The sequence below is a fragment of the Spermophilus citellus genome (assembly GCF_964194105.1).
Source record: "Spermophilus citellus genome assembly, chromosome: 9".
Taxonomy (NCBI): domain Eukaryota; kingdom Metazoa; phylum Chordata; class Mammalia; order Rodentia; family Sciuridae; genus Spermophilus; species Spermophilus citellus.
This window is the reverse complement of record NC_138191.1, coordinates 23,959,751-23,984,064: the sequence shown is the minus strand read 5'-3', so window position 1 is coordinate 23,984,064 and position 24,314 is coordinate 23,959,751. Positions and strand designations below refer to the sequence as shown.

The 24,314-nt window shown below is 41.3% G+C and overlaps 1 protein-coding gene and 1 pseudogene across 2 annotated transcripts; one reads left to right on the top strand and one right to left on the bottom strand.

The window, feature by feature from the left end:
* The first annotated feature begins 2,056 nt into the window (after nt 1-2,056).
* LOC308656361 (acidic mammalian chitinase-like) lies at nt 2,057-11,104 on the top strand (annotated as a pseudogene). The gene is made up of 9 exons: nt 2,057-2,253; nt 5,273-5,329; nt 5,986-6,141; nt 8,428-8,561; nt 8,731-8,854; nt 9,134-9,319; nt 9,792-9,911; nt 9,997-10,138; nt 10,854-11,104. The product of its transcript is annotated as an acidic mammalian chitinase-like (transcript).
* A 1,270-nt stretch (nt 11,105-12,374) lies between these two features.
* CHIA (chitinase acidic) lies at nt 12,375-23,896 on the bottom strand (the record flags this gene model as incomplete). The annotated part of the gene is made up of 11 exons (XM_081306681.1): nt 12,375-12,625; nt 13,341-13,482; nt 13,568-13,687; nt 14,160-14,345; nt 14,625-14,748; nt 14,928-15,052; nt 17,340-17,505; nt 18,179-18,235; nt 21,164-21,365; nt 22,541-22,570; nt 23,872-23,896. 11 exons carry the CDS (start codon nt 23,894-23,896, stop codon nt 12,375-12,377), a joined length of 1,428 nt encoding a protein of 475 aa, XP_081162807.1.
* Nucleotides 23,897-24,314: the final 418 nt, after the last annotated feature.

Sequence of the window (24,314 nt, the reverse complement as noted above, 5' to 3'; positions counted from 1 at the left end):
TGTTTGACAAGTAGCTTTTTCAGGGGAGAAAATCAGTAGGAAATGAGATAATATAGCTATGTAAGTTGCCTTTGTTCTATTGTTTTCAGGATTATTTCTCTTTTGTACTTGATAGACCCAACCTGATCTTTTCTTAAAATTGGGAGCCATCTCACCACAAAGCTATGAAAAGATAATTTCAGCTTTACTATAAATTACTGCAAATTCTGAACCTGCTTGGAGTGCCTGCCCATGCGTTGAACTCACCCATGACTGGCTCTCTGACCAGATAGCAGCCCTCTCTGAAACTTTAGTGACACCTCACAAATCTTGGCCTTCCCTGGCCAGACAACGACCCTCTCTGAGGCTCTAATGATCCTCATAAACTCTGATGTTGGAGCCAGCAAAAAATGTAAACTACCATTTGTGTTATGCTTGTCAGAGTTCTGTTATCTGTAACCCCCCTTTTTGTAACTTTCTGGGGTATAAAGCTGGGCTGCAGGAAAGCTGCGGCTGCTGTCTTGTTCTCGAGGTGTTTGGTGGGAGAGGCAGCCCGGCCAGTCGAAATAATTAGCTTGCTTTAATTTGATTTTAATTGGAGTCAGTGGTCTTTTCTTGCATCCAGGTCTAACAGTACTCTATAGTCCTACTGAGTGGATGAGGTATATTTAAAATGTGGCTCTTAGAATTTCAATCATTACAAGAAGTGGTTGATAGTTGTTCAAAGCCAAGTCATATGCAGAATTTTTGTTGTGGTTGTGGTACCAGGGATTGAGCCCAGGTGTGCTTAATTACTGAGCCACAACCCCAATTCTTTTTTTTAAATATATTTTTCATTTAGAGGCAGGGTCTACCCTATTACTAAGTTGCTTAGGGCCTCACTAAGTTGCTGAGGCTGGCTTTGAACTCATGATCCTTCTGCCTCAGCCTCTCCAGCTGCTGGGATTACAGGCATGCTCCACCACACCTGGCCTGGCAAAATTTATTAGTTTCTCTAAAGCTGTGATTCACAATCTTTACAAAGGCTCAAGGCCTTTTCCAAATGAAACCTTAAGTTCTTCTCTTGCCGGGTGGTTAAAAAAAATTCATAAGATCCAAAGGACACTGAATTCCTTGCTTTAAAAGATACCTGATGCCTCCACTGTACAGGGCTATACTCACCTCAGCTCAAGAAGATGGGGAATTTGTGGATGTGCAGTTATTGAGTAATTGAGTATGGGGTTGCTGTCAGACTGTGCACCTTTCATAGACAGTAGCCACATCTTGGCAATTGTGAATAATGCCACATGAATATGGAAGAGCCAATCTATCTTCAATAATACTCTTTTCTGAAACAGAAGGTAGAAGAAGGAACCATGACCATTTTTTATTAAGTTATGAAAGAGTAGGTCTTGTGGTGTGTTTATTGAAAGGGCTGGCAAATCAGATAGAGCACTAATCTCTAGAACATATAAAGAACTCAAAAATATTAACAACAAAAAAACCCAAAGTAGCCCAATCAATAAATGGGCCAAGGAACTGAACAGATACTTCTCAGATGATGATATTCAATCAATCAGTAAATATATGAGAAACTGTTCAACATCTCTAGCAATTAGAGAAATGAAAATCAAAACTACTCTAAGATTTCATCTCACTCCAGTCAGAATGGCAGCTATTAGGATACAGACAACAATAACTGTTGGTAAGGATGTGGGGGAAAAGGCACACTCATACATTGCTGGTGGGACTGCACAATGGTGGAAAGCAGTATGGAGATTCCTTGGAAAACTGGGAATGGTACCACCATTTGAACCAGCTTTGCCACTGGGCATCTTTTCTTAGATTTCTAAGCTAACCCAAGATCTCACAATGACTCTGTCATAGTAATAATAGCCAACTACAGGTCAGTTACTCGTTCCTGAGTTGGCATCTTTGGACTCATCTGTAGGTGCTTTTCATACCTGTCACCACCAGACAGAGATCAGGCAGCTGAGGCACAGGAGGGAAAAAGACAAGGGCCAATACTCACTCCACAGTTCAGCAGCACCTAAGTAAGCCAGGACATTGCCCCTCCTCTCTACAACCCACAGGTTCCAGCTACCAGCTGACATGCTACTTCACCAACTGGGCCCAGTACCGCCCAGGCCTGGGGAGATTCATGCCTGATAACATCGACCCCTGCCTGTGTACTCACCTCATCTATGCCTTTGCTGGGATGAAGGACAACCAGATCACCACTATTGAATGGAATGATGTCACTCTCTACCAAGCTTTCAATGGCCTGAAAAATAAGTAAGAGGTTTTGTGCTATTTGTCTCTCCATGCCTGGCTCATATCACCTAATTTGGGCTACTTTGGTGGGCCAATAGTTAACAAACATCAGTGTTTCTTAAATGTAATTCAGTCAATCAGCTTGAGGTGGACCAAGACATAGGCATTACCTCACATACTTATTTTTTGTTGTTGTTAAGAACATTTAAAATCCACTCTCGGTGATTTTCAGAACACTGTACATTGTTATGAACCATAATGCCCACACAGTACAATGGTGTTTTCTTGAACTGGCTCCTCCTGCCTCACTGAATTTTCTATCCTTTGACCAACATCTCCACGAATTCCCCACCTCCATCTGGCCCCATTCTACTTTCTACTTTTATGAGTAGAAGGTTTTTTTCTATTCCACTTGTAAGTGAACTTTTGTGTTATTTTCCTCTCCGTGCCTGGCTCATATCACTTAATTTAACACTTCTATTCTCGCCCAGGTTGTTGTAAATGAGAGACTCATTCTTTTTTTTTTTTTTTTAGAGAGAGTGAGAGAGGAGAGAGGAGAGAGAGAGCGAGTGAGAGAGAGAGAGAGAGAGAGAGAGAGAGAGAGAGAGAGAGAGAATTTTCAATATTTATTTTTTAGTTCTTGGCGGACACAACATCTTTGTTGGTATGTGGTGCTGAGGATCGAACCCGGGCCGCACGCATGCCAGGCGAGCGCGCTACCGCTTGAGCCACATCCCCAGCCCGAGACTCATTCTTTTTATGGCTGAATAGCATTTCACTGTGTATATATTACAAATTTTTGTTCATCCACTCTTCCATTGATGGACACTTAGGTTGATTCCATATCTTGACTATTGAGAATAATGCCACGATTAATAGGTAGTGCCAATATCTCTTCAAGATAGATTTCATGTCCTTTGGGTAGAAACCTGGTAATGAGATTGCTGGATCATATGGTAGTTCTATTTGTAACTTTTTTAGGAGCCTCCATACTGTTTTACATAATGACTATAATACTTCACATTCCCACATAACGGTTCTCTTTATTCCATGTCTTTGACAAAACACTGATTATCTTTCATATTTTTGATAATGGCTATTATAAGAAGAGTGAGGTGGTGGCTCCTTGTGTTTTCATTAGCATTTCTCAGATGATTAGTGATATAAAGTGTCTTTCCACATGTCCATTAGCCATTTTTTTTCTTTTGAGAAAGGTCTATTCAGGTTGTTTAATAAAGTTATTTGTTTTCTCCCTACTGAATTGCTCTGAGCTCCTTATATATTTGAAATATTAGCTCTTATCAATGTTTGGTTTACAAATATTTCCTCCCATTCCATAGGTTGTCTCTCCACTCTGTTACTCCTCACTCTGATTGGTTCCTTTGTTGTGCAAAGGCTTTAGGTTAATGCCAACCCATTTATTAATATTTGCATTTGCTGCCTGTGCTTTTGAAGTTACATTGAAAAAAAAATCATCATCCAGACCATTGTCATGAAGCTTTCCCCTGTGTTTTCTTCTAGTATTTTTGTAGTTTCAAGTCTTAAATCTTTAAACCACTTTGTGCACATGTTTTATATCATGTGAAATAAGGATTCAATTTCATTCTTCTGCTTGTGGATAGGATTCTGCACTTCCAGTAAACCCTTCCTAGATGATGCTGATGCTTCTGGTTCCAGAGATACACATACATTAAATAGCAAGTACATAGACAAAAATAGTACCTACCTTGCCTGCTCTAGTTCCCTTTGAAAAAATATGGGTTCAATTTCTTAACTGCCCCACTGTTGTGTGTGTGTGTGTGTGTGTGTGTGTGTGTGTATGTGCACGCACATGCATGTATGTATGTCCCAGGAAACTAAAAACCCTCTTGGCTACTTGCATCAGGAAGCAATGGGTAGAGAATTACTAAACTTTAGACACTGTTGAGCCCAAGAATGAGAAGGGCTTCCTGCTATCTCGCAGTTAACAGTTTCACTCAGTTTAATCATATCAAGAGATTGCTACCATCAGCAATAGCACTACCATGAATGCAAATACTAGAATTTAATAGTTATTATTCACAGTTGGAAATAAACAGCTTTGGAATGTTGTTTCTGCACTGTGGACCATGGATTACGTCCATCAGTATTCCATGTAACACTTTATATAAATGCGAGTCCCCACCTCATTGCAACTGAAGCAGAATCTCTGGGAAAAGGACTAGAAACCTGAAATGTTAATGTCCTCCTCAACTCTTGCACTGGATTCTCATGTAAACTTATGTTTGAGAACCACTATTCCAGAAATTGGTATTCCAAGCCTATGAATTTGTATTAATTGTCATAGAGGCTGAGGATGTAATTATGTAATTATGCTCAAGCAACATTTATCATTTTATTGGATAGAATAGAATATAAGCTTTGAGGCACACACTTCACACATATAGCTGATACATTCTTTTTTTCTTTATTAATTTATTTTTATGTGGTGCTGAGGCTCAAACTCAGTGCCTCACACATGCAAGGCAAGTGCTCTACCATTGAGCCACAATCCCAGCCCCTTGCTGATACATTCTTAAAAAAAAAATGTTCCACTGGGCACAGTGGTACAAGCCTATGATCTCATCAAGACAATGAAGCAGGGAGGATCACTGGTTCAAAGCCAGCCTGAGAGACTTAGCAAGATAGATCCTATCAAAATAAAATGAGAAAGTGGTTGGGATGGAGCTCAGTGGCAGAGATAAGGAAGACTGAGATAGCATGTGCAAGGCCCTGGGTTCAATTCTCAGTATCACACACACACACACACACACACACACACACACACACACACACTTCATAGTTTAGATTTCCTTTAGGAACCCTGAGCACATTTATGATGATAACAACATGAAGAAATTTTCTGAAGAAAGTATTCAGTACTTGAGGAAAAGTGTTCTCTATAGTAATCATAGAATAGGAGCAAGACCCATACTAAAAACAACAATGTTATTTTAAAAGAGGCGCTTCTGTATTTTGAAATTTCTCTTTCTTTTTATTTTTTTTGTCTTTTGCTTTAAAGGAACAGCCAGCTGAAAACTCTCCTGGCCATTGGAGGCTGGAACTTTGGAACTGCCCTGTAAGTCCTCTCTGAAGAGCCTGTTGTCCATTTGTTATTGGAACAAGTTAGCCCAATGTGATCTCTGTCCCTTTAAGCTTCAAATCTAAGGGAGGGACTGAAGGATGCACATTGAACAAATATGCTAACTTGATAGCTTACTCTCCCAGAATGTCAATATTTATTAAGTAGAACATACTTAATTTCATATTTTTAAATTTGGTTGGATATTCTGGGATCCTATTCATAGGTTTAGTTATCTGCTTCCATAATGATCTTCCAAGAGTACAGACCTGAGGAAAATCTTGTAGAACTTCTATTTGTCTTTTGGGAGAAGAAAAGAGAAAGTCATGCACATAAGCAAGAAGAATCATTTTAGGACACATTAATTTGGGGACCTATTTAGACATAGAACACAGTGAGCTGAACATCCAGGTATTCAAAGCGTCAAGGACAGTTTGAGAGAAAGATTAGAGCAAGAGTATAACATTATAAAGGGAACACTAAGACACCACAGCTTGGAAGAATAGTGGTGACAAAGAATGCCCAGGAGCATGCATGCCTCTGGGATAGGGGTCCTAGTGAAGGGCTGAGGCAGAAATCGAGGAATCCACTTTTTATGTTCCAACGTATTGAGACCATGAGGCCATATCCTGATTTTTTGGTGTCTCCCTCAGTTTCTCCACCATGGTTTCCACTCCTGAGAACCGCCAGACTCGGTCATCACCTTCCTGCGGCAGTACGGGTTTGATGGGCTGGATTTGGTCTGGAAGTACCCTGGATCTCGTGGAAGCCCCCCTCAAGATAAGCATCTCTTCACGGTCCTGGTGCAGGTGGGGAAGGGAGAAATAGTCTTTAGCCCTAGATAATTGAAATCTTTTGTTTCCAAGGAGAATTGGATAGATGTGTAAAGAAGCTAAACCTTAATTTAGAATTATAGGATTTTAGCATTGCAAAGATTCCTAGATGCCATGCATTCATATGTCAACAGCTTTTAATAACAATAACTGCATGGGCAATAGGTGCCAGACATTCCTCTATATCATGTGTTAAGATCGTAATTCATTTCATCATCACCTGTACTCTACAATACAGATACTATAACTATGATAATATTTATTTTACAGATGAGCAACTAAGACATAGAAAGGTTATAAGAAACTTGTCCAAGATCACACAACTCGTGTCATAAACACCTACATCGTGGGGCTAGAGAGTCCACCACTTTTAAGAGTCATAGTAGACTAAGCTGCCTTTTATTACTGAGCACAAACATGCTCTTGGCTTTAAGCACACAGAATCTGAGGTGGAAGACTTAAACCTAACCAACAATTACAGTAATTTTGAAAATGCCATGATAAACGTCCACAGAGTGTAAAAGTAACAGAGAGAAGCTGCCTAAGTCTGCTCTGGACCCCAAATCAGAAAGCTCATCCTAGGTAAAGTGATGCTTCCTTTAAAACAAAACAAAACCCGTGTTAGCCAACTAAGTGAGCACAGGGCAGGCAGAAATGAAGACATGGAGACCCATGTGGGCCAGTGGTGAGTGCTGGACTGTGAGGCTGCTCAGATGCCCAGAGTCAGATCATGTGGGGACTTCATATTAATATAAAGAATTGGAGTTTACCCTCAAAGCAATGGGGTAGCTTTGAAGGATTTTAAATAGTAAAGAAATATAATACAAATGAGCTTGGGAAAGGCTGCTCTGGCTTTAACCCTGGAGGATGAAGTGGAAGGAGGTGAGGAGGAAGGGACAGGGTTAGGCACCTGTTGAAGTAAACCAAGCAGGAGGTGAGGAATGCCCAACAATGTCTGGACACCCAGGGAAGAAGGCTGTATTCAAGGTGTGTAAAGATGATGAAATCAACTGGAATTAGGGACCAACCACAAGTAGATGCGTAAGAGAACTCTCAGTTTTCTGACTTTGAGGACTGGTTTGATTGTGGTGCTATTATGTAAGATGGTAACTACAGGGAGAAGCTTAGATTTGCAGTAAGAACAAGGACTGATTAACAAGAGTGGGAGGTATCTGGAATGCCCAGCTGGTGTTGGAAGAACACCTATCTGGAGTGCAGGGCAAAGTTGTGATAGAGTGTGCCAAAGCCATCAGCAAGGGTAGATGATCACCAAGAAAATGAATGGAATGATGTAAGTCGGGGACTAAGCATGCTTTGGAGATTTAATCTCTCCCAAACAGACGTTTTTACTCCATATATCAGATTGTCAGCCATATTGTGAAGAGTTTCAGTGTTGCGTAGCTCACTACCTAAAGTCAGTTTACTTATTCATTACACAGGTCTGATGATCAGAGCTAGCATCTTTCTTCTTAGCTGGAACATGCCTCCAGTCATATAGTATAATGTCCAGTTATCAGGTCTTCAGTTCAGTGGTCTGCCCACTGAAACAACAAAGAACAAAACCTCACGATTTGCCATACATGGGTTCAATACTTCAAGACAGCAATAAAATCCTGCCTACAATTTCTCTTCTTCCAGTTAACTGTCCTGGTTCCTTCAACCGATAGCAATTTTCAGAGAAACTCCTCTGGAATACACTCTGGCACACCCACATAATGCAATTATTAGAGCTGAGCTCAGTACTGCAAACTAGATAGAGTCACACAAAGTAGAGTTGAAAAAGTCTCTTGCACAGAATGGGGGTCTCTCATGTGGCAGTTACCACCTTCCTGATTGGCCAATTCAGCATTTCATTTGATGGGGTGTCAGTCTTATAGGTAGTTCACCCATAGAACAAATGGAAGCAAATTTCTATACTGCTAAAAACAGGAGACAGGTTAATACAACAACTATATCTTCTCAGTGTAATGATACACCTGGAGCTCCAACTAGTCACCTAAAACCTGGCTTGTGGTGATGAACTGGCTACTACCTTGCTGTGGTACTTGAAAAAATTGTCTAATGCTATGGATATTAGATATCTATAAAGTTGATTCATATCATCTAACCTATCAAACTTGATCAGGAATGTTGCTAGAATAAATTAAGACAAAATATGTGAAACAGTTAGAAGAAGAAAAATGTATGCAAATATACTTTGATTGACAGTTAAGGAGTGGAATTCAGCTCATATGTGACCTAATATATCTTATTATTCTATAGGAAATTTGTGAAGCTTTTGAGAAAGAGGCCAAGAAGACCAATAAGTCCAGGCTGTTGATCACTGCTGCAGTTGCAGGTGGCATCTCCACCATTGAATCTGGCTATGAGATACCGATTATCTCTCAGGGAGTGATGTACCTATCTCAAACTCCTATAGCTGTCCTTGAGGCAGAGTACCATTGTTCTTCGTCTGTGTTGTTGTTGAGGGACTTTGTTTAGGAGGCTTTGGAGAGGTATTTTCTGTCTGCACCGGTATGGGAAATGACCACTGGAGAGTCTTTTAAGTCATTTACCCCACCTCAGGTACCTGGACTACATCCATGTCATAACCTATAATCTCCATGGCCCCTGGGATGGCCGCACTAGACATAGCAACCCCCTCTACAAATATGGCACTGAAACTGGCTAGAGTTCCTACCTCAATGTGGTAAGTCCCTGCACAGAAGCAAATGCAGATCAGAGGTGAATGGAAATCACATGGAGATTCAGGCACAAAATCAGAGTGAATTCCATAAATGTGTCACTTAGACAAAGTCCTCATGATACTGATCATATCTCAACTACATTTCATCAAAATATTTTGGGAAGAAGAACACTAACCCTTCAGTCATTAATATCATGCAAATTTATAGAACAGAGAACTAACATAACTAAGCCTTGGGTCCTCAGCTGGTTGGAGCCTGTAATAATCCAAGTGCCATTTCAGGATTATGTCATGAAGTACTGGAGGGACAATGGGGCCTCAGCTGAAAAGCTCATCGTTGGATTCCCAACTTATGGACACAACTTTCTTCTGAGAAACCCATCCGACAATGGAATTGGTGCCCCTACTTCTGGTGCTGGCCCTGCTGGGCCCTACACCAGGGAGGCTGGGTTCTGGGCCTACTATGAGGTGGGTAGTTTGTTCTACACAGTTCTCTGTGAATTCTGTGCACGGCGCTGAACAGTAGTAGGCCTTAGAGCTAAAATCTAATGAAATCATGAATGTTCTTTCTGTCTAGTACCTACTTGCTCTGAGCAGTGTTACTCCAAATTCTTAAAGGATTTTAATAGCATACTTAATAACTTAATCCACTTAGTAATAAACATCTCTTCAAGCAATAGACTTAATGTCATTTACACTAGCACACAAAGAATAAAATAAATGCATCTCTCATTTTACTGTTGATTGCTCCAATCAAGCTTGCAGAATGGGGACAACATATGAATATCTGAAACACAACTTGAGCTTCCTTACCATAAATAGGTAATTGAGGAAAACCCAAATAGAGACAAGAAAGGAAACAAAAATAAAATGAATAAGTGTACAATTTTCCCCCATGGGAATAATATTTTAAATATTTGAATCTGTTTAATTATTTAAGATCTGCACCTTTCTGAAAAATGGAGCCACTCAAGAATGGGATGCCCCTCAAGAGGTGCCCTATGCCTATCAGGGCAATGACTGGATTGGCTATGACAACATCAAGAGCTTCAATATCAAGGTAAGGTCAGCCCTCAGCTATGTGGTGATCCAGCATGGAACCCTAGGGAATCCAAAGACTCCTGTTGTCCTCTGTCCTTACACAGGCTCAGTGGCTTAAGCAGAACAAATTTGGAGGTGCCATGGTCTGGGCCATTGACCTTGATGACTTCACTGGCACTTTCTGCGACCAGGGCAAGTTCCCCCTGATCTCCACCCTGAAGGAAGTCCTGGGCCTGCAGAGTGACAGTAAGTGACAGCAGGGGTACCGGGGTATATGAATTTTCCTAACTCAGAAGGCAGCCTTGCCATCTGCCCACTGAGTGCACAGGGAGACTTCCCATTTCCTTACACTGTTCTTGCCCAAGTAAGAGACAGGTGCGGGCAGTCCTTTCCCAAGACCTGAACTTCCACATCAAGAATTTTATTCTCATGTGGAAAACCAGGCCAACCTGGGTTGCTCTTTACACTGCTAAGTCTTAAGTTTGTGTGAGAGCCCACGGAAATTATACTGATCTTCAGAGTAAAAATCTGCCTCTACAATCCTTTCTTCAATGTCTTTCAACCCACCTGGAGAGATCCAACAAGAACTCCTCTCTACTTCTCTCCTGTCTCTAATCTGTCATTGAGTGGACACACCAGCTCTCTAAATTGTTACCAGGTTTTCTCTTAGAGCTTACTTGTTCACCACTTGTACCCTCATCCTAAAAAGGTGTTTTATACAGACAAAGTGCACTTAGTGTCCTTTCTTAATGACTTTGATGTCATAAGGGATGATAGACTTGCTTTTAGGGGAATTCAGGCTGACTTGACATGACAGCTATTCTGAATTCAGTATGGGGCTCCCTTCTGATCCTCAAGTGGGGGACTCCAAAGCTAACTGCAGCCCATGTCCTGAAACTTGTCCCCGGTTTTCCCCTCTGGACCAGGCCCACTGATCTGACCTGTGTGCTGTGTGTTTCAGGTTGCACAGCCCCTGCTCCCAGTGAGCCAGTCACTACTCCTTCTGGCGGAAATGCAGGTGGGAGCGGGAGCGGAAGCTCTGGTGGCAGCTCTGGGGGCAGTGGATTCTGTGCAGACAAACCCGATGGCCTGTACCCCGTGGCTGATAACAGAAATGCCTTCTGGCACTGCGTGAATGGAATCACCTACCAGAATAACTGCCAGCAAGGGCTTGTCTTCGACACCAGCTGTTTATGCTGCAATTGGCCATGAACGTGTCTCTGTCTCAGTCTCCTTTGCTTCTCACAAAGGACATTTTGATTCTCCCTAAAGTTCTATAATAAAGCCAGCAGTCAAAATGAGTGTTCTTGGTTTAAAATTATTTGGGTGGAAACCTTTTCTAGATGTGACAATACCAGCTGTGCATGGGCTGGAGTGGCCATGGAGAGTCTTTGAGCAAGGGGTGGAACCAACAGCATAGCTGGCTGTCTTCTGTCTACCTGTGTCCACCTGCAGGGGCTGCAAGAAGGAAATTTGAGTGCTGGGTGCAGGGTGGGATGAGGGTTTGAAGAAGCTAGGTCTGCTGGGCACAGTGGCACATGCCTATAATCCCAGAGGCTCAGGAGGCTGAAGCAGAAGGATGACGAGTTCAAAGCCAGCCTCAGTTTTTAAAAAGTGAGGTGCTAAGCAACTCAGTGAGACCCTGTCCCTAAGTAAAATACAAAATAAGGCTGGATATGTGGCTCAGTGGTCGAGTGCCCCTGAGTTCAATCCCCAGTCCCCCACACACACTCCTGCCACCCCCCCCAAAAAAAAAACCCACAAAAAAACAAAGCAGCAGCAGCAGCAGCTATGTCTGTTTCCTGGTGACCATTCCCAGGAAGGAGCCAATGTGACTCCTCTGCAGAGGAATCTGGCATAGACAGGGCATAGGCAGAGCTGCTTGGCTCCCCAGGACCAGGAGGTCAGAGCATTCTCTCCACTTCTATGGAAGACCCAGAGCTGGTCTGAGCAAGATGACACCAGCAAAGACACAGAGAAAAGCCAGGATGCAAGATGGAGCAAATGCCTCCTGATGGCTTTCCCACTCCTGATTCTAGCTCCTTCCTGAGACCCAGATGTCTTTTCTGTCTTTGGATTCTGTAGAACCTCCCTAAGTATATAATAAATTCCTATTTGCTGCTTAAGCTGGCTCTAGTTTGCTAAGCACTCTTATTTGCAAACGAAAAAACCCTAACTAATGTAATGAGAATATATGACACAGTGCTGCATGCCTATAATCCCAGTAACAGGATTCAGGAGACTGATGCAGGAGGATTAGGCATTCAAGGCCAAACTCAGCAACTTAGTGAAACCCTGTCTCAGAATAAAAAATAAAAAAATTAGAGTCATGAACCATAAGACACCACCATCTAGAAAAGGTTTCCACCCAAATAATTTTAAACCAAGAACACTCATTTTGACTGCTGGCTTTATTATAGAACTTTAGGGAGAATCAAAATGTCCTTTGTGAGAAGCAAAGGAGACTGAGACAGAGACACGTTCATGGCCAATTGCAGCATAAACAGCTGGTGTCGAAGACAAGCCCTTGCTGGCAGTTATTCTGGTAGGTGATTCCATTCACGCAGTGCCAGAAGGCATTTCTGTTATCAGCCACGGGGTACAGGCCATCGGGTTTGTCTGCACAGAATCCACTGCCCCCAGAGCTGCCACCAGAGCTTCCGCTCCCGCTCCCACCTGCATTTCCGCCAGAAGGAGTAGTGACTGGCTCACTGGGAGCAGGGGCTGTGCAACCTGAAACACACAGCACACAGGTCAGATCAGTGGGCCTGGTCCAGAGGGGAAAACCGGGGACAAGTTTCAGGACATGGGCTGCAGTTAGCTTTGGAGTCCCCCACTTGAGGATCAGAAGGGAGCCCCATACTGAATTCAGAATAGCTGTCATGTCAAGTCAGCCTGAATTCCCCTAAAAGCAAGTCTATCATCCCTTATGACATCAAAGTCATTAAGAAAGGACACTAAGTGCACTTTGTCTGTATAAAACACCTTTTTAGGATGAGGGTACAAGTGGTGAACAAGTAAGCTCTAAGAGAAAACCTGGTAACAATTTAGAGAGCTGGTGTGTCCACTCAATGACAGATTAGAGACAGGAGAGAAGTAGAGAGGAGTTCTTGTTGGATCTCTCCAGGTGGGTTGAAAGACATTGAAGAAAGGATTGTAGAGGCAGATTTTTACTCTGAAGATCAGTATAATTTCCGTGGGCTCTCACACAAACTTAAGACTTAGCAGTGTAAAGAGCAACCCAGGTTGGCCTGGTTTTCCACATGAGAATAAAATTCTTGATGTGGAAGTTCAGGTCTTGGGAAAGGACTGCCCGCACCTGTCTCTTACTTGGGCAAGAACAGTGTAAGGAAATGGGAAGTCTCCCTGTGCACTCAGTGGGCAGATGGCAAGGCTGCCTTCTGAGTTAGGAAAATTCATATACCCCGGTACCCCTGCTGTCACTTACTGTCACTCTGCAGGCCCAGGACTTCCTTCAGGGTGGAGATCAGGGGGAACTTGCCCTGGTCGCAGAAAGTGCCAGTGAAGTCATCAAGGTCAATGGCCCAGACCATGGCACCTCCAAATTTGTTCTGCTTAAGCCACTGAGCCTGTGTAAGGACAGAGGACAACAGGAGTCTTTGGATTCCCTAGGGTTCCATGCTGGATCACCACATAGCTGAGGGCTGACCTTACCTTGATATTGAAGCTCTTGATGTTGTCATAGCCAATCCAGTCATTGCCCTGATAGGCATAGGGCACCTCTTGAGGGGCATCCCATTCTTGAGTGGCTCCATTTTTCAGAAAGGTGCAGATCTTAAATAATTAAACAGATTCAAATATTTAAAATATTATTCCCATGGGGGAAAATTGTACACTTATTCATTTTATTTTTGTTTCCTTTCTTGTCTCTATTTGGGTTTTCCTCAATTACCTATTTATGGTAAGGAAGCTCAAGTTGTGTTTCAGATATTCATATGTTGTCCCCATTCTGCAAGCTTGATTGGAGCAATCAACAGTAAAATGAGAGATGCATTTATTTTATTCTTTGTGTGCTAGTGTAAATGACATTAAGTCTATTGCTTGAAGAGATGTTTATTACTAAGTGGATTAAGTTATTAAGTATGCTATTAAAATCCTTTAAGAATTTGGAGTAACACTGCTCAGAGCAAGTAGGTACTAGACAGAAAGAACATTCATGATTTCATTAGATTTTAGCTCTAAGGCCTACTACTGTTCAGCGCCGTGCACAGAATTCACAGAGAACTGTGTAGAACAAACTACCCACCTCATAGTAGGCCCAGAACCCAGCCTCCCTGGTGTAGGGCCCAGCAGGGCCAGCACCAGAAGTAGGGGCACCAATTCCATTGTCGGAAGGGTTTCTCAGAAGAAAGTTGTGTCCATAAGTTGGGAATCCAACGATGAGCTTTTCAGCTGAGGCCCCATTGTCCCTCCAGTACTTCATGACATAATCCTGAAATGGCACTTGGATTATTACAGGCTCCAACCAGCTGAGGACCCAAGGCTTAGTTATGTTAGTTCTCTGTTCTATAAATTTGCATGATATTAATGACTGAAGGGTTAGTGTTCTTCTTCCCAAAATATTTTGATGAAATGTAGTTGAGATATGATCAGTATCATGAGGACTTTGTCTAAGTGACACATTTATGGAATTCACTCTGATTTTGTGCCTGAATCTCCATGTGATTTCCATTCACCTCTGATCTGCATTTGCTTCTGTGCAGGGACTTACCACATTGAGGTAGGCATTGCTTCCAGTTTCAGTTGGGTATTTGTAGAGGGGGCTGTTCTCTCCAGTGTAGCCTTCCCAGGAGCCATGGAGGTCATAGGTCATGACATGGATGTAGTCCAGATACCTGGGTGGGGGTAAATGACTTAAAAGACTCTCCAGTGGTCATTTCCCATACCTGTGCAGACAGAAGACACCTCTCCAAAGCCTCCTAAACAAAGTCCCTCAAAAATAACACAGACCAAGGACAAGTGTACTCTGCCTCAAGGACACCTATAGGAGTTTGAGATGAGGTACATCACTCACTGGGACAGTTGGGGAATCTCATAGCCAGATTCAATGGTGGAGATGCCACCTGCAACTGCAGCAGTGATCAATAGCCTGGGCTTATTGGTCTTCTTGGCCTCTTCTTCAAAAGCTTCACGAATTTCCTACAGAATTATAGGATATATTAGGTCACATATGAGCTGATTTCCACTCCTTAACTGTCAATCAAGTATATTTACATACATTTTTCTTTTTCTGTTTCACATATTTTGTCTTAATTTATTCTATCAACATCCCTGATCAAGGTTGATAGGTTAGATGGTATGAATCAACTTTATAGACATCTAATATCCATAGCATTAGACAATTTCTCTAAATCCCAGAGAAAGTTATTAGCCAGTTCATGACCACAGCCTGGGTTTTAGGTGACTAGTTGGAGCTCCAGGTGTATCATTACACTGGGAAACTACAGTGGCTATAGTAACCTCCAGTTTTTAGCAGTATAGAAATTTGCTTCCATTTGTTCTATGGGTGAACTACCTTATAAGACTGACACCCCATCAAATGAAATGCTGAATTGGCCAATCAGGAAGGTGGTAACTGCCACATGAGAGACCCCCATTCAGTGCTAGAGAGTTTTTAACCTCAATTTTGTGTGATTCTAATCTAATTTGCAGTACTGAGCTCAGCTCTAATAATTGCATTATGTGGGTGTGCCAGAGTGTATTCCAGAGGAGTTTCTCTGAAAATTGTCTTGTGGTTATCGGTTGAAGGAAGCAGGTCATTTAACTGGAAGAAGAGAAATCGTAGGCAGGATTTTATTGCTGTCTTCAAATATTGAACCCATGTATGGCAAATCGTGAGGTTTTGTTCTTTGTTGTTTCAGTGGGCAGACCACTGAACTGAAGACCTGATAACTGGACATTATACTATATGACTGGAGGCATGTTCCAGCTAAGAAGAAAGATGCTAGCTCTGATCATCAGACCTGTGTAATGAATAAGTAAACGGACTTTAGGTAGTGAGCTACGCAACACTGAAACTCTTCACAATATGGCTGACAATCTGATATATGGAGTAAAAACGTCTGTTTGGGAGAGATTAAATCTCCAAAGCATGCTTAGTCCCTGACTTACATCATTCCATTCATTTTCTTGGTGATCATCTACCCTTGCTGATGGCTTTGGCACACTCTATCACAACTTTGCCCTGCACTCCAGATAGGTGTTCTTCCAACACCAGCTGGGCATTCCAGATACCTCCCACTCTTGTTAATCAGTCCTTGTTCTTACTGCAAATCTAAGCTTCTCCCTGTAGTTACCATCTTACATAATAGCACCACAATCAAACCAGTCCTCAAAGCAGAAAACTGGGAATTCTCTTACGCATCTACTTGTGGTTGGTCCCTAATTCCAGTTGATTTCATCATCTTTACACACCTTGAATACAGCCTTCTTCCCTGGGTGTCCAGACATTGTTGGGCATTCCTCACCTCCTGCTTGGTTTACTTCAACAGGTGCCTAACCCTGTCCCTTCCTCCTCACCTCCTTCCACTTCATCCTCCAGGGTTAAAGCCAGAGCAGCCTTTCCCAAGCTCATTTGTATTATATTTCTTTACTATTTAAAATCCTTCAAAGCTACCCCATTGCCTTGAGGGTAAACTCCAATTCTTTATATTAATATGAAGTCCCCACATGATCTGACTCTGGGCATCTGAGCAGCCTCACAGTCCAGCACTCACCACTGGCCCACATGGGTCTCCATGTCTTCATTTCTGCCTGCCCTGTGCTCACTTAGTTGGCTAACACGGGTTTTGTTTTGTTTTAAAGGAAGCATCACTTTACCTAGGATGAGCTTTCTGATTTGGGGTCCAGAGCAGACTTAGGCAGCTTCTCTCTGTTACTTTTACACTCTGTGGACGTTTATCATGGCATTTTCAAAATTACTGTAATTGTTGGTTAGGTTTAAGTCTTCCACCTCAGATTCTGTGTGCTTAAAGCCAAGAGCATGTTTGTGCTCAGTAATAAAAGGCAGCTTAGTCTACTATGACTCTTAAAAGTGGTGGACTCTCTAGCCCCACGATGTAGGTGTTTATGACACGAGTTGTGTGATCTTGGACAAGTTTCTTATAACCTTTCTATGTCTTAGTTGCTCATCTGTAAAATAAATATTATCATAGTTATAGTATCTGTATTGTAGAGTACAGGTGATGATGAAATGAATTACGATCTTAACACATGATATAGAGGAATGTCTGGCACCTATTGCCCATGCAGTTATTGTTTTTAAAAGCTGTTGACATATGAATGCATGGCATCTAGGAATCTTTGCAATGCTAAAATCCTATAATTCTAAATTAAGGTTATCTTCTTTATGCAGCTATCCTATTCTCCTTGGAAACAAGAGATTTCAATTATTTGGGGCTAAAGAGACTATTTCTCCCTTACCCACCTGCACCAGGACCGTGAAGAGATGCTTATCTTGAGGGGGGCTCCCACGAGACCCAGGGTACTCCCAGTCCAAGTCCAGCCCATCAAACCCGTACTGCCGCAGGAACGTGATGACCGAGGTAATGAAAGTCTGGCGGTTCTCAGGAGTGGAAACCATGGTGGAGAAACTGAGGGAGACACCAAAAAAAGCAGGACATGGCCTCATGGTCTCAATACGTTGGAACATAAAAAGTGGATTCCTCGATTTCTGCCTCAGCCCTTCACCAGGACCCCTATCCCAGAGGCATGCATGCTCCTCGTTTTCTCCTGGGCATCCTCTGTCACCACTACTCTTCCAAGCTATGGTGTCTTGGTGTTCCCTTCATTCTGTTATGCTCTTGCTCTAATCGTTCTCTCAAACTGTCCTTGATGCTTTGAATACCTGGGTGTTCAGCTCACTGTGTTCTATGTCTAAATAGTTCCCCAAATTCATGTGTCCTAAAAGGATCTTCTTGCTTATGTGCATGACTTTCTCTTTTCTTTACCCAAGAGACAAATAGAAGTTGTACAAGATTTTCCTCAGGTCTGTACTCTTGAAAGTACAAGATCATTATGGAAGCTGATAATTAAACCTATGGATAGGATCCCAGAATATCCAACCAAATTTAAATGTATGAAATTAAGTACGTTCTATTAATAAATATTGACATTCTGGGATAGTAAGCTATCAAGTTAGCATATTTGTTCAATGTGCATCCTTCAGTCCCTCCCTTAGATTGTGAAGCTTAAAGGGACAGAGATCACATTGGGCTAACTTGTTCCAATAACAAATGGACAACAGGCTCTTCAGAGAGGACTTACAGGGCAGTTCCAAAGTTCCAGCCTCCAATGGCCAGGAGAGTTTTCAGCTGGCTGTTCCTTTAAAGCAAAAGACAAAAAAATAAAAAGAAAGAGAAATTTCAAAATACAGAAGTGCCTCTTTTAAAATAACATTGTTGTTTTTAGTATGGGTCTTGCTCCTATTCTATGATTACTATAGAGAACACTTTTCCTCAAGTACTGAATACTTTCTTCAGAAAATTTCTTCATGTTGTTATCATCATAAATGTGCTCAGGGTTTCTAAAGGAAATCTAAACTATGAAGTGTGTGTGCGTGTGTGTGTGTGTGTGTGTGTGTGTGTGTGTGTGTGTATGATACTGAGAATTGAACCCAGGGCCTTGCACATGCTATCTCAGTCTTCCTTATCCCTGCCACTGAGCTCTGTCCCCACCCCTTTTTCATTTTATTTTCATAGGATCTCTCTTGCTAAGTCTCTCAGGCTGGCTTTGAACCAGTGATCCTACCTGCTTCATTGTCTTGATGAGATCATAGGCTTGTGCCACTGTGCCCAGTGGAACATTTTTTTTTTAGGAATGTATCAGCAAGGGACTGGGCTCAATGGTAGAGCACTTGCCTTGCATGTGTGAGGTTTGATCTGCAGCACCACATAAAAATAAATTAATAAAGAAAAAAAATGTATCAGCTCTATGTGTGAAGTGTGTGCTTCAAAGCTTATATTCTATTCCATCTGATAAAATGTTGTTTGAGCATAATTATATCCTCAACCTCTATGATAATTAATACAAATTCATAGGCTTGGGATACCATTTTCTGGAATAGTGGTTCTCAAACATAAGTTTACATGAGAATCCAGTGCAAGAGTTGAGGAGGACATTAACATTCCAGGTTTATAGTCCTTTTCCTAGAGATTCTGCTTCAGTTGTAATGAGGTAGGCATTTATAGGAAGTGTTACATGGAATACTGATGGACGTAATGCATGGGCAACACTGCAGAAACAACAATCTAAAGGAGTTTACTTTCTACTGTGATTAATAACAATTAAGTTCTAGTATTTGCACTCATTGTAGTGTTATTACTGATGGTAGCAATCTCTTGAAGTCTTCCTTATCTCAGATATGATTAAACTGAGTGAAACTCTTAACTACAAGGTAGCAGGAAGCCCTTTTTATTCTTGGGCTCAAAAATGTCTAAAATTTAGTAATTCTCTACCCATTGCTTCCTGATGCAAGTAGCCAAGATGATTTTTAGTTTCCTGGGACATACACGCATGCGTGTGCGTGCACATACACACACACACACACACACTCACACACAAACACATACACACACACACAAAAAAAAAAACAGTGGGGCAGTCAAGAAATTGAACCCATATTTTCTGAATGTGTACTAGAGCAGGCAAGGTAGGTACTATTTTTGTCTATGTACTTGCTATTTAATGTGTATCTCTGGAACCAGAAGCATCAGCATCATCTAGGAAGGGTTTGCTGGAAGTGCAGAATCCTATCCACAAGCAGAAGAATGAAATTGGATCCTTATTTCACACCATATAAAACATGTGCACAAAGTGGTTTAAAGATTTAAGACTTGAAACTACAAAAATACTAGAAGAAAACACAGGGGAAAGCTTCATGACAATGGTCTGGATGATGTTTTTTTTTTTTTTCAATGTAACTTCAAAAGCACAGGCAGCAAATGCAAATATTAATAAATGGGTTGGCATTAACCTAAAGCCTTTGCACAACAAAGGAACCAATCAGAGTGAGGAGTAACAGAGTGGAGAGACAACCTATGGAATGGGAGGAAATATTTGTAAACCAAACATTGATAAGAGCTAATATTTCAAATATATAAGGAGCTCAGAGCAATTCAGTAGGGAGAAAACAAATAACTTTATTAAACAACCTGAATAGACCTTTCTAAAAAGAAAAAAAATGGCTAATGGATATGTGGAAAGGCACTTTACATCACTAATCATCTGAGAAATGCTAATGAAAACACAAGGAGCCACCACCTCACTCTTCTTATAATAGCCATTATCAAAAATATGAAAGATAATCAGTGTTTTGTCAAAGATGTGGAATAAAGAGAACTTTTGTACACAATTATGTGGGAATGTAAAGTAATAGTCATTATGGAAAACAGTATGAAGGCTCCTAAGAAAGTTACAAATAGAACTACCATATGATCCAGCAATCTCATTACCGGGTTTCTACCCAAAGGACATGAAATCTATCTTGAAGAGATATTGGCACTACCTATTAATTGTGGCATTATTCGCAATAGTCAAGATGTGGAATCAACCCAAGTGTCCATCAGTGTAAGAGTGGATGAACAAAAATTTGTAATATATACACAGTGAAATGCTATTCAGCCATAAAAAGAATGAGTCTCTCATTTACAACAACCTGGGCGAAAATAGAAGTGTTAAATTAAGTGATATGAGCCAGGCATGGAGAGAAAACTAGCACAAAAGTTCACCTACAAGTGGAATAGAAAAAAACCTTCTACTCATAAAAGTAGAAAGTAGAGTGGTGGTTACCAGGGACCAGATGGAGGTGGGGAATTCGTGGAGATGTTGGTCAAAGGATAGAAAATTCAGTGAGGCAGGAGGAGCCAGTTCAAGAAAACACCATTGTACTGTGTGGGCATTATGGTTCATAACAATGTACAGTGTTTTGAAAATCACCAAGACAGTGGATTTTAAATGTTCTTAACAACAACAAAAAAATTAAGTATGTGAGGTAATGCCTATGTTAATTAGCCCAACTGAGCCTTTCTGCAGTGTACACATATTTCAAAGCCTGGTGTTTTGCACAATAAATGCACACAATGTTGTCAATTGAAAAGGAAAACAATATGTATTGTCTTGGTCCACCTCAAGCTGATTGACTGAATTACATTTAAGAAACACTGATGTTTGTTAACTATTGGCCCACCAAAGTAGCCCAAATTAGGTGATATGAGCCAGGCATGGAGAGACAAATAGCACAAAACCTCTTACTTATTTTTCAGGCCATTGAAAGCTTGGTAGAGAGTGACATCATTCCATTCAATGGTGGTGATCTGGTTGTCCTTCATCCCAGCAAAGGCATAGATGAGGTGAGTACACAGGCAAGGGTCGATGTTATCAGGCATGAATCTCCCCAGGCCTGGGCGGTACTGGGCCCAGTTGGTGAAGTAGCATGTCAGCTGGTAGCTGGAACCTGTGGGTTGTAGAGAGGAGGGGCAATGTCCTGGCTTAGGTGCTGCTGAACTGTGGAGTGAGTATTGGCCCTTGTCTTTTTCCCTCCTGTGCCTCAGCTGCCTGATCTCTGTCTGGTGGTGACAGGTATGAAAAGCACCTACAGATGAGTCCAAAGATGCCAACTCAGGAACGAGTAACTGACCTGTAGTTGGCTATTATTACTATGACAGAGTCATTGTGAGATCTTGGGTTAGCTTAGAAATCTAAGAAAAGATGCCCAGTGGCAAAGCTGGTTCAAATGGTGGTACCATTCCCAGTTTTCCAAGGAATCTCCATACTGCTTTCCACCATTGTGCAGTCCCACCAGCAATGTATGAGTGTGCCTTTTCCCCCACATCCTTACCAACAGTTATTGTTGTCTGTATCCTAATAGCTGCCATTCTGACTGGAGTGAGATGAAATCTTAGAGTAGTTTTGATTTTCATTTCTCTAATTGCTAGAGATGTTGAACAGTTTCTCATATATTTATTGATTGATTGAATATCATCATCTGAGAAGTATCTGTTCAGTTCCTTGGCCCATTTATTGATTGGGCTACTTTGGGTTTTTTTGTTGTTAATATTTTTGAGTTCTTTATATGTCCTAGAGATTAGTGCTCTATCTGATTTGCATGTGGTAAAAATTTGCTCCCAAAATGATGGCTTTCTATTCATCTCTCTGACTGTTTCTTTTGCTGAGAAGAACATGTATGAAGACATGAATGGTGTGATTCTATTTTGTGTACAACCAGAGATGAAAAATTGTGCTCTATATGTGTAAAATGAATTATAATGCATTCTGCTGCCATATATAACAAATCAGAATAAAAAGAAAAAGAAAGAAAAGATGCCCAGTAGTCCTACCTAGCCCAGTGAATGCCAGTTTATAACTCTCAGGTGGTTGTGCTAACGAGGACAGCAGGGACAGCCGACCCCAAACAGTACGCTCTCACTAAAGCAACCCATCTCTTTCTGTAGTATGATTTATCTCAACATATTTTTTTTCAAAAAAGTAATGCTGGGATATATTTTTGAAATCACATTTAAACAGACAATTGCATTATCAATATGCACCTCATTGATGAATATTCTTGGGGATTCGAGATGTTTAGTAGGAAAAGATTTTGTCAAGAGTAAAACAGAGTCACTGACTTACCCAGCTGAACATTGAGCAGAAGGGCCAGTCCTAAAGAGAGAGAGAAAAAAAAAAAACATTTATTCTGAACCTGTTATCTGTATCCTGGAGAATCTGATTCTGAGGCCTTGGGTGCTATCCTATTTACCATAGATTTTTACACTTAGTGTAACTGGATGCCTATGCCAGAGGACAGTCCTTTCAATAAACACACCACAAGATCTACTCTTTCATAACTTAATAAAAAATGGCCAACTTTCCTTCTTCCACCTTCTGTTTCAGAAAGAGTATTATTGAAGAGAGATTGGCACTACCATATTCATTGTGGTATTATTCACAATTGCCAAGATGTGGCTACTGTCTATGAAATATGCGCTGTCTGACAGCAACCCCATACTCAATTACTCAATAACTGCACATCCACAAATTCCCCATCTTCTTGAGCTGAGGTGAGTATAGCCCTGTACAGTGCAGGTATCAGGTATCCTTTAAAACAGGGAATTCAGTGTCTATTGGGTCTTAAGGAGTTTTTTTCTTTTCTTTTTTTTTTAACTATCCAGCAAGAGAAGAACTTTAGGTTTGATTTGGAAAAGGTCTTAAGTCTTTGTAAAGATTGTAAATCACAGCTTTAGAGAAACTAATAAATTCTGCCAGGCCTGGTGTGATGGTGTATACCTCTCATTCCACGCAACTGAAAAGGCTGAAGCAGGAGGATCATGAGTTCAAAGCCAGCCTTAGCAACTTAGTGAGGCCCTAAGCAACTTAGAAAATAGGGTAGACCCTGTCTCTAAATGAAAAATATATTTTAAAAAGGATTGGGATTGTGACTCAGTGGTTAAGCACACCTGGGTCCAATACCTGGTACCACAACCACCACAAAAATTCTGCATATGAATTGGCTCTGAACATCTATCAACCACTTCTTGTAATGATTGCAATTCTAAGAGCAACATTTTAACTATACCTCATGGACTCAGTAGGATTATAGAGTACAAAAGAGAAATAAAAAATAATAGAACAAAGACAACTTACATAGCTATATTATCTGATTTCCTACTGATTTTCTCCCCTGAAAAAGCATCTTGTCAGACATGAGCATGTCAATAAACATAATGCAATTCCAATTAGGTGCTGAGTGAAGAGGAGAGGAGAAAACGGAACCCAGCCAAAGATGAAAAAAGATAGACAAGCACTGGAAGAAAGTGAGCCTTTTTTTCAAGACCATGAAAATTTGAAATGATCAAAAATGGAAAAGCATAGATGCCTCATGTAAAGACTGCCTCATGGTTGTCAGATCCTGAGAGAAAGAGAAATCAGGTGAGGCCAAGGCTCCATTTCTCATTGCATCTTACCTGTGAGGAGAGCAAGTCTTGCCATGCCGTTAGTACTGGTCCAGGAGAGCCTGGGTTTGCTTTTATACCATCTGAGTCTCTGAACAGTAAATGGAGAGTTTTAAACCAGGATGTGTGCCAAAGCTAATCCACTAATCCTTGTGTCAACAGGTCTCCTCCCCTAGGACACTGCCCCTGGACCTCCCACCAGCTGCACCACCTTTCCAGCCCCAGAAGGAGGAACCATGCCACATCTCCCTTTAGGGAGGTGGAGTCCATCACTATAGAAATCACTGGCCCAATAGCTTTCTTGGCAGTTCTCACAGCTGATAGGCATCTATTTTGATTCTGTGGTTAGGTTTTCTTTTGAGTACATTTTGTGACTGATATCAAATCATGTCCTTATTGGAAAGTAAATAATAGAACCCTTAGAAGTTATTAGTTGATTTTTCAACCTTTCTTCT